We start from the raw sequence: 9,400 nt of genomic DNA, 5'->3' as shown, positions 1-9,400 counted from the left end.
AGAAGTAACCATGTTAGTGCTCTTCTAAAGAATATTCTGATGTTGTTAAGAAGGAAGTGATCAAACTTAAGCAAGCAGGGGCAATAAAAGAGGTGTTTTACTCTGAATTGTTGGCTAATACAATGGTGGTAAAGAAGAAGAATGGGAAATGGCGTGTATGTGTAGACTTCATTTATTTAAACAAAGCTTGCCCAAAAGACCTCTTTCCAATGCCTCTAATAGACTTGGTGGATGCAATGATTAGACATCCTCGGATAAGCTTTTTAGATGCCTTTCAGGGATACTATCAAATACCTTTGGCTTTGGATGATCAAGAAAAGACTGCTTTTGTTACACCTACTAGGAATTACCACTATAAAGTGATACCCTTTGGACTAAAGAACGCAAGGTCAACTTATCAAAGGATGATGACTAGGATGTTTGAGCCTCAACTTGGCAAAAGCCTTGAGGTCTACATAGATGATATGGTGGTGAAGAGCAAGGTGGAGTCCGAGCATGTGAATGACCTCGGAAATATTTTTGAAATACTGAGAAAGCATAAACTACGCCTTAATGCTTCTAAGTGTTCTTTTGACGTTAATTTAGGCAAATTTCTTGGTTATATGGTCACTCATCGAGGAATTGAGGTCAACCCTGATCAGATTAAGGCAATCAACAATCTACAACCTCCTCGAAATTCCAAGGAAGTCTAGAAGTTGACGAAAATGACCGCAGTTTTGAACCGATTCATCTCTCGGTCTGCTAACAGATGCAGGCCCTTCTTCTAGTTGTTGCATAAGTGGAAGGGATTTGAGTGGACTGGAGAATATGCCTCGGCCTTTCAGTAGTTGAAAGATTATCTCTCTCAACCACCCATTATGTCTAGACCCGAGGTGGAAGAGGTTCTTTTCGCCTATATTGCAGTAGCCTCTCATGCAGTTAGCCTAGTGCTGATAAGGGTGGACGATAGAGTACAACAGCCGGTCTATTACGTGAGTAAGTCACCACACGAGGCAGTGGTTTGTTACTTGCCGTTGGAGAAGGATATTTTGGCAATGGTACATTCTACATGGAAACTCCTTCATCACTTACAAGCTCATACAGTGGTGAGTTTAACCCAACTCCCCCTTCAATTGCTACTTCAGAAAGCTGATTACATAGGGAGACTTGCCAAATGGGGAACAATTTTAGGGGCATTTGACATCAAGTACATGCCTCGGACTTCTATTAAAGGCCATGTTCTCGCAGATTTGGTGGCTTATTTTACTGAGTCTTCACTAGAAGTTGAGGGTGAAAAGCGTAATTTAGGAGGAAAACCAATTGAAGCAATCTCCTTACAGGGACCTTTACCTTGGAAATTGTATGTTGATGGTGCAGCTAATCAGAGAGGATCTAGAGTGGGACTAGTTATGGTGTCCCCAGAGAAGATTACTATTGAGAAGTCTTTAAGGATAGGTTTCTCGGCCACAAATAATGAAGCTGAGTATGAAGTTTTATTGGTAGGGATGGCTATGGTTCTGAAAATGGGAGAAAAGGCAATGGAGGTATTCTCGGATTCGAGGCTGGTGGTGGGCCAAGTGAAGAGAGAGTTGGAAGCAAGAGATTTAAGAATGCAATGATATTTGAGCCAAGCTAGGCGCTTGCAATCAAGCTTTGAATATTTCACTTTGCAGCAGATCCCGAGGAGCAGAAATGTGCATGCTGATTCTTTGGCTACTCTAGCAACTTCCTCTGCACAAGACTTACCTCGAGTTATACTTGTTGAAGATTTACATAAACCCACCGAGGAGGAGAAAGAAAAGGTCCGAGTTCACTAGATTAAGGTCGGGCCTTGCTGGATGGACTCTTTAGTTTTATTTCTCAAGGATGGTGCTCTGCTTGAGGAGAAGGGAGAGGCAAACAAGGTACGAAGGAAAGCTCCTCGTTTCTGGTTGTTCGAGGAGCAGAGGTTGTATAAGCACTCTTTTTCTGGACTGTACTTGTTATGTGTCCATCCTGAAGTAGTGGAGCTGCTCTTGGAGGAATTACATGAGGGAGTTTATGGAAGTCATACAGGGGGCAAATCACTATCCCATAAGGCCCTCATTTAGGGATATTGGTGGCCAAGAATGCAAAAGGAGGCACAAGATTATGTGAAGAAATGTGATCAATTCCAGAGATTTGCTTCAAACATTCATCAACCAGAAGGTTTCCTTAATCCTCTATCTAGTCCATGGCCATTTTCTCAGTGGGGCTTGGACATTGTAGGACCATTTCCTAAGGCTATAGGGGACAGAAGATGGCTTCTGGTCGGCACTAATTACTTCACCAAGTGGGCTTAGGCCGAGCCATTAGCCAATATTAGGGATGTGGATGCAAAGAGGTTTGTGTGGAAAAACATCGTAACTTGATTTGGGATTCCTCATACCCTCATCTCGAATAATGGGCTTCAGTTTGATAGTAAGGCCTTTAAGAGATACTGCTATGAGTTAGGCATCATGAACAGATATTCAACTCCAGCTTATCCGTAAGGAAATGGGCAAGCTGAGGCAGTTAAAAAGGTTATAATGAGTGGACTTAAGAAGAGGTTGGATGAGGAAAAGAGTAGATGGGTGGAGGAGCTGCCACATGTTCTATGGACATATCAGACTACTCCTTGTCGATCAACAGGGGAAACGCCCTTCTTAATGACTTATGGAACTAAGGCAGTGATCCTTTTAGAAACCGAGTTCCCAACCCTAAAGACGAGCATGTTCACCCCTGGTAATAATGATAGGTTATTGGAGAGAAGTCTGAATTTGATTGAAGAACAAAGGGAAGCAGCTATGGTTCAACTGGCATATTATCAGCAAAAGCTTAAGTAAGGATATGATATGATACGAAGGTGAGGGAAAGACCTTTGACCCCAGGAGACTTGGTATTAAGAAAGGTTGTGGGCAATATGAAGAACCCTTCTTAGGGAAAGTTAGGACCCAATTGGGAGGGGTCGTACCACATCACCTCGGTGGCTGGTATATGTGCTTAATTTTGGAAAATCTAGATGAAAATGTGTAAGAGTCTCTTTTCAATCAATATCCAGGCCCAAGCTTAAACAAGGACCCTAGACTCTCTAGTTGTAGTTTGAAGGGATTGGGCTTGGTCTACCGCAGCTAAAATGGGCTGTTTATAGACCAAGTGATTCACAGGGTAAGAATCTTGCAATGCACATACACTAGCAAGCGAGAATATACGTATTGATCAACAAGAAAACAGCAAAGGCCAACAAACGTAATAAAATAATTGCTCGGGATCCTCAAATCAGTAGGAAATATTTCATTAGTTTTCCTAATTGTGGATTACAATGAGCTCACTAAGACTTAATACAAGGTTCAAATAAGCTAAAAAATTACAGACTTAGATGACTCTCTAGGCCTCTAAGACTTGCAAAGTTTGAATCCTTTTGAATCTAAGCATGTGCTATAGTGGCTGTTTCTAGGATATCGGGAGATATTTCCCTATTTTTCTTTGAGTTTTACAGAGCATTTTCTTAATGATTCTATCTGATTTTGTCCTTGCTGAATCTGCCCTTAACGTTGGCCGCTCGTCCATTTTATAGTGTCACATTAGGGTTTCAGGGTACCATTGATTCTTCCCCCTTGACCCCCTGGGTACTAGAGCCCCCTGTTTGTCTTAGCCCTTCTGACAACTGATCCTTTCCTTATTTTCCATAGTTCCCTTCTTTTGGTGTTTTCCTCTCAAAATGTCTTACTAACATTCTGTTCCATGTGCCTTTGGGGGAGCTGAACCTTTAGCTTTGTTCTCTCTCTAAGCCCTTTTTCTCTGTTTTTTCTTTTCGGGCTTACCCCTTTTTAGCCGCCCCTTCCTTTTTGTCATTTTTCCCAATAAATGAAGTCTTCTTCTGTCAAACTGAAGGTTTCCCCAGCCATTTCCTTTCATGGATCTCTCTTTTTTTTTTTTTTTTAGGTTCCCCGAGGCACCGGCTTCTTACTCCTGAGTCGTTGCTCTCCAAGTCCTCAGGCTTTATGCTGCATCGCCGGGTGCCTCGAGAAGGACCCACCTGCTTCTTGTTCTTGGTGCCTTTTAATCCCTTTTTGAACTCTCTTTTTTGGTCTTTCTTTGGTTTTCTTCTGATCTTGGCGGGCTGACTTCTTTTTTTTTTCTTTGTTTTATAGACTCTAAGCCTTGCCTCTTCACGGATCCAGGGCCTCAGGCCCATCATCCTTCCTTCTTTTGTAAGCCCAATTTCCTTTCCTCAATTCTTTTGCACCCCATGGGTTGACCCGATGTGCCATTTGCTTGGGCCTTTTATCATGATTTTTTTTAGACCTCAACATTTAGCCCCCCGAGCTCGTGGGTTGCCTGCGGCCCACGCGTGAGTAACGTAGAGTTTGATTTTCCGTAGAACTTCCCTCTTTGTTACTTTGACCACCCTCGGGTTCCCTTCTTTCTTCTTTTAGGGCCCTGACTTACTGCTAACTTTGAGTATCCTGGTCTTCCTTGCACGTTGTACCTTCCTCCCTTTTCATACGGGATGTGGCAGTTAAAAAGAAAGAAGTGGGTAAAGAAAAAACTTCCTCCCTCCACTTTTCTCGTTCCCTATAACTCCCATTAATAACTACCAATAACTTTCTTCCTTGAAATTAAATTTGGCAACTGGCGCGTCTTTCCATATATTGTCTTCCCTAATTGCTTTTGGTGCCATTATTGCGATTACTTCATATATATATTCTTTTCAGAGTTTTTCATTCTCAAGCCTATCTCTTTCCTGTTAGTTAATTTGCCTTCCTGCCCCTCTATCTTTTTTATTCCTGTGCTCTCCATTCTTCGACCTCCCTTTTTCCATCACGCCTGTTGCTCCGATGGCTTCCTCTTCATCGCTAAAAAGGAGGGAGCGTACTCCCAGCCCTTTTGAAGGCGAGGGCTCCTCTAGTTCTGTGCAGGACGAGACTCAAGGAGTCACAGAGCGTCCTGCCTTCCCTTTACGGGACCCTTGGTACACTCCAAGCCTATTCTTCCCTAGGGCGTCTCATGGTGAGGTCCCTCCATCTTCTCATGCCTGGGTATTCTCTAGTAGGGCCGGTTTTGCCAGTTCCGTTCAAGTACCAGACCCAAGGGAGATTTTAGATCTCCAGAATAGGCAGGGATCTCGTGAGGTGGTCCCCATCTTCTTTGATTTTGTCCTGGGGAGAATCTCTGGTTGGCCCATTTGGGTGGACAAAGAACTTTCTGATGGTGAGTTCATGGGTTGCCTGGAGCGCGCTGGAGTCTTGAAGGCAGTGGCAATTTCTAGGAATCTTGAAGGTTTCAGAGATGCTAAGGGTCTCAAGCACTTGGTACACCGTTGGTGCCCTTCCCTTCATACCTTTTTCTTTTCTGTTGGCGAGCTTACAATCACCCTGGAAGATGTGGTCAACAACTTCCTCCTTCTAGTGTTTGGAGATGAGAGTCCTTTTGCCATCAATCTTTCTGACGAGGATCTCGAGGTGGAAGACGGGTTATATGCCTATTTTGGTGGGCGTGCTGCTTCTCTTAGTGGGAAACCGGCCAGAATGGGCAGATAGGTTATGAATCTCTCGCGGGAGAAAGATAAGGAGATCAGGCGAGTTGGGTTCCTTGCACTCTGGCTCAGCAAATTCTTGTTTAGTGAGTTCCCTAGGTATGGGGTTAAATCTGTTTTCTTCCCACTGGAGATCAAGATGGCCCGGGGTGCTCGGTATCCTTTAGCCCCCATGTTCTTGGGCCATGTTTATTCTCAACTGGATCTGCTTCATAGAGACGAGGTCGAAGGCGACTCTTGCTATGTAATCACCTCATCCCTCCATTATGCCATTCTCCACGTATTTATGTGGGACCGTTCTTTGGTCACTTTAGCCAAGTGTAGGAATTTGAAATTTGTAAAAGACAAGTTTGAGGGATCCCCTGATACAATTAAAGGTATATGTTGTAGTTCTACTGATAGTCACCCCATTGTCTTTCGATGGGCTAGTTTGAAAGGTGGTGGTCTCAATCTGGTCGAATTATTTGATCAGGCAGGGCACTTGGAGTGGCGATCTCCTCGAGAGTACAACCACGTGTTTGCTTGTGATTCTGTATTAGCTTCCTTTCTTAATTCTCCAGGGAACACTTTTGACTTACGTCCTGGTGATGAAAGCAGCCTAGCCTACTTGGCCTGTGTCAGTCCTTCGTGGCTTTCAGTGCCCTCCTTGAGTGGCCTCAGGTACACTTATTACTCAGCACACCGAGTACTCCGGCTGTTTGGCTTCGATTAGGATATCCCTCCAGTGTTTAAGGATGTAGTACCTTCCCTCCCTTCTTTAGACCCGTTCCTAAGACCTCAGGCCTTTTCTTATTGGTCACGTAGAAGTGCTCAGTTTGTGATGCCCAACTCTCAGAGGGGAGTCTTTGCCTCTGGTGGTTTTGCTGGATATTAGAGAAGAGTACAAGAGTCCTTTATTGCCTATGTGGGTTCAGGAAAAATTGGGAAAGTTCCTAGCCCTGCTATTCTTTCTGCTTCAACATTCAATAAGCACTTGTCCTTCCCTACTGTTGGTATTGTATCTGCTGCCGTAAGTAGCAAGACAGGGTTCGTGAAGTGGCATGCTTCCAAGGGTGGTTGGGTGTGCTATGCTCAGGATTTTCCAGAAGAGTGGCTAGGATGTGACCTCATTGTTGGTGCTTCCTCAAGAGTGCCAATTAAAAGAGGGGCAGTAGAGGCAATTGGGGCTGCTACTCCCGTGGGTAAAGGCAAAGAGAAAAAGATTAAGTAGGAGAAGGTCAAGCAAGCTGAATTTAAAGAAGGTGTAGGAGAAGTTGAGATTGGCTCTGAAACCAAGAAGAGAAAGACTGCGAGTTCCTAGAAGCAGTTGGTAGTTTTTGAGGAACCTGAGAGAGTGAGTTCCCTTGTAGTGGGAAAAGAAGTTGGGCATTCTTTAGCCCCCAAGTCTCGAGTAAAGACTAAGGTAGAGTCCTCTCTCTCTCAGGTTCCTGTGAGTTCTCAAGTCCAAGGTTCTTTGGGATCCTTTGATCTTGTAACCCAATCTCCTCTAAGACCCTCTGGGCGTACCCGTAGTAAACAAAAGACCATTGGAGGTTCTGTAGAGAGAGAGAAGGGCAAGGCCTCTTTCCTTCTTCTCTCATTTTTTATTTTTTTCTTATGGTGGTTTGTCATTGTTGCTGCAGCACTTTTCTTTCTCTTTTAACTGATGCTTGACCATTTTCTTCCTGCAGTCCAAGTGCAAGTCAGACCCCAAGAAAGGCAGGAGTCAATCATCTGGTGATGACGTGGTATGTCCCTCTTGTGCCTTTCTCTCTTTCTTCTTCCTTTTTTTTTGCATACTTATACCTAAATTTTGTAGGTGGAAGTGTCCCCTCCTGTGGCGGACAGGACTTTGGAAGAAGTAGTGGTTACTGCTTCTTCTGCTGGTTTTCTAGGCGTGGAAGAGGGGGCCTCTGGTGGTGACATAACTGAGGAAACCGGGCAGCTAATGCGGGATTTCCAATCCACTCCATCTGCTGCTCTTCTGGCTACTTGGGATCCTGAAGCCCCTCAACCCTTTGCTTCCCAAGACCCCCAGCCTGGGCAGACTTCTAGTCCTGCCAAAACTGTGTTGCCTGATCCTACGTTAAGTAAAGAACCCTTGGGGGGTGCGTCTCCATCCGTTCAAATAGGTAAGCCCCAACTCTTCTTTTATAAAACACTTGACCTTATTTACATATATATATTTTTTTAGACTTCCCTTCTTCTCTTCTCTTTGTCAGGTCAAACCAGTGCTCGATCTGCCCCTGAGGTTGCTCCTTCTTTGGAATCAGAAGGTTCTAAAGGTGCGTGTTGATCCCCCTTTACTGTGCTATCTTCTCCTTTCTCCTTTTGTGCTTTCCCCTTGCCTCTTTCTCCTATGGCGAAGCCCCTAGCATCCTTTCCTTCTTTTAGCCATTTTGCTAAGGTTTGCTTACCCTTTCTTCAATGTGCTGCGTTTTCTTTTACAAAGTCCTCCAAGAAATCAGAAGAGCAAGAGGGGGAAGTTCCACCACAGGAAATCAGCACAGGTGCTCTCCCTTCTTCTTCTTTTTTTGCCTTTTTTCCTTTTTTTATGCCTCTTTCTTTCTTGGCTCCATTCTCCCTATTGAATTACACTTGTTCTTGAAGGTGTTGACACAAGTGTTGGAGATCCTCAACTCACGGTTCCTAAGAAGGCTACAAGATTTGCTCAGATCGCTGACTCTCGGGTAAGGACCCCTCAAAGTATTCAGAATATTGAGAGTTCTCTAGCGCTCATAAGTGGAGATGTATCGATGAGGGAAGCTTTAGAAGCTGCTGTTCCAGATTCTACCCCGGGACTTCCTGACTTCCTGGCCTATTTTGATCTTCTGGAGCTTAACAACCTTCCTGCGAGCCATTTTCATCGTTTTGGGCCTTCCTATGGCAACTTCTTGCATTTCTCTGTGCCTATGGAGGGTCTGCCATTGCTGGAGGGGCTGCTCAAAGTCTATGGAGACTTCACCAGTGGCTTTAGAGGAGGTATGTTTCTAGGTAACATCCTGATGGAGCTGCTGTGTGCTGTGCTAATCTCCCTGAGGAATTCCTCCCTTGACTCCTTATCTGAAGAGAAGCTCTTAGAATGGAAGGGAGTGGTGCAGGATCTTTTAGAGGTGAAGTTCAACCCATCCTTTCTGCTGAAGCATTTGCGTTTACTGGCCTATATGCTATTCCAGGAGTATAGATGCTGAGATTGTTGCTGCCGAGGAGGCTCTAGCTCGTGCTCACAAGATCCTGCAGGACTTGAAGGCTAAAAGGCAAAGGGTTCTATCTCCTTTAGCTGTCCCTGCCATTTCTCCAGACAGTTCTTTGCTGAACGGCCTATTTTCTTAGCCCCTTCCTCCTTTTAGATATTTTTTAAAAAAACAATTTGGGCTGTATAAGTTTTACCTTTCTTGAACACTGTTTCTGGCTTTTCTTCCCATTTTCTGTAGTATGGATCTGCATTTGTATTGTCTTCTTCTTTTCCCTTTTTTTTTGTTTTTTTTTTTTGTTTTTTTTTTTTTGTTTAGGACTGCTTCTGCTTCTTAATAGCATATGGATCTATTTATCTCTTTCCTTTTTTTTTTTTTTGTATATTGTTTTGTTGTTCCCCCTTTTTTATATATATCGAGTCCTAGACCATGGCCCCTGCGAGTCTTACCGTAGGGCCTGGACCAGGTACCCTAGTAATTACTTTACTGCTCAAGTGCTAAATTGGGTACATTAGGTCCTTTCCCCCCTCCTCCCGCCCTCTTTTTTTTTTTTTTTGAGAAAGTCTTAAATCATGAACCAGGTAGGTTTCCTTTTGCCAAATACTGGGCTAGGTATCCCGGGTACTTATTATTATATTTTTTGTTGTACCCGCAGTCCTAGGTCATGTACTTTTGGACTAACTTGTTAGGATTAATGCCCTTAAATCCTATT

General features: G+C 43.9%; 1 protein-coding gene across 1 annotated transcript; it reads left to right on the top strand.

Moving 5' to 3' along the window:
- The first annotated feature begins 857 nt into the window (after positions 1 to 857).
- On the top strand, positions 858 to 1,598 carry LOC142606037 (uncharacterized). Its single transcript, XM_075777450.1, has one exon. It carries the CDS (start codon positions 858 to 860, stop codon positions 1,596 to 1,598), a length of 741 nt encoding a protein of 246 aa, XP_075633565.1.
- Positions 1,599 to 9,400: the final 7,802 nt, after the last annotated feature.

This window comes from Castanea sativa, chromosome 8, assembly GCF_040712315.1.
Source record: "Castanea sativa cultivar Marrone di Chiusa Pesio chromosome 8, ASM4071231v1".
NCBI classification, from domain to species: domain Eukaryota; kingdom Viridiplantae; phylum Streptophyta; class Magnoliopsida; order Fagales; family Fagaceae; genus Castanea; species Castanea sativa.
This window is presented reverse-complemented; position numbering and strand designations above follow the sequence as displayed.

Excerpts from the sequence above, each read along its gene's own strand:
- LOC142606037 (XM_075777450.1), top strand. The coding sequence starts at position 858 with ATGTCTAGACCCGAGGTGGAAGAGGTTCTTTTCGCCTATATTGCAGTA.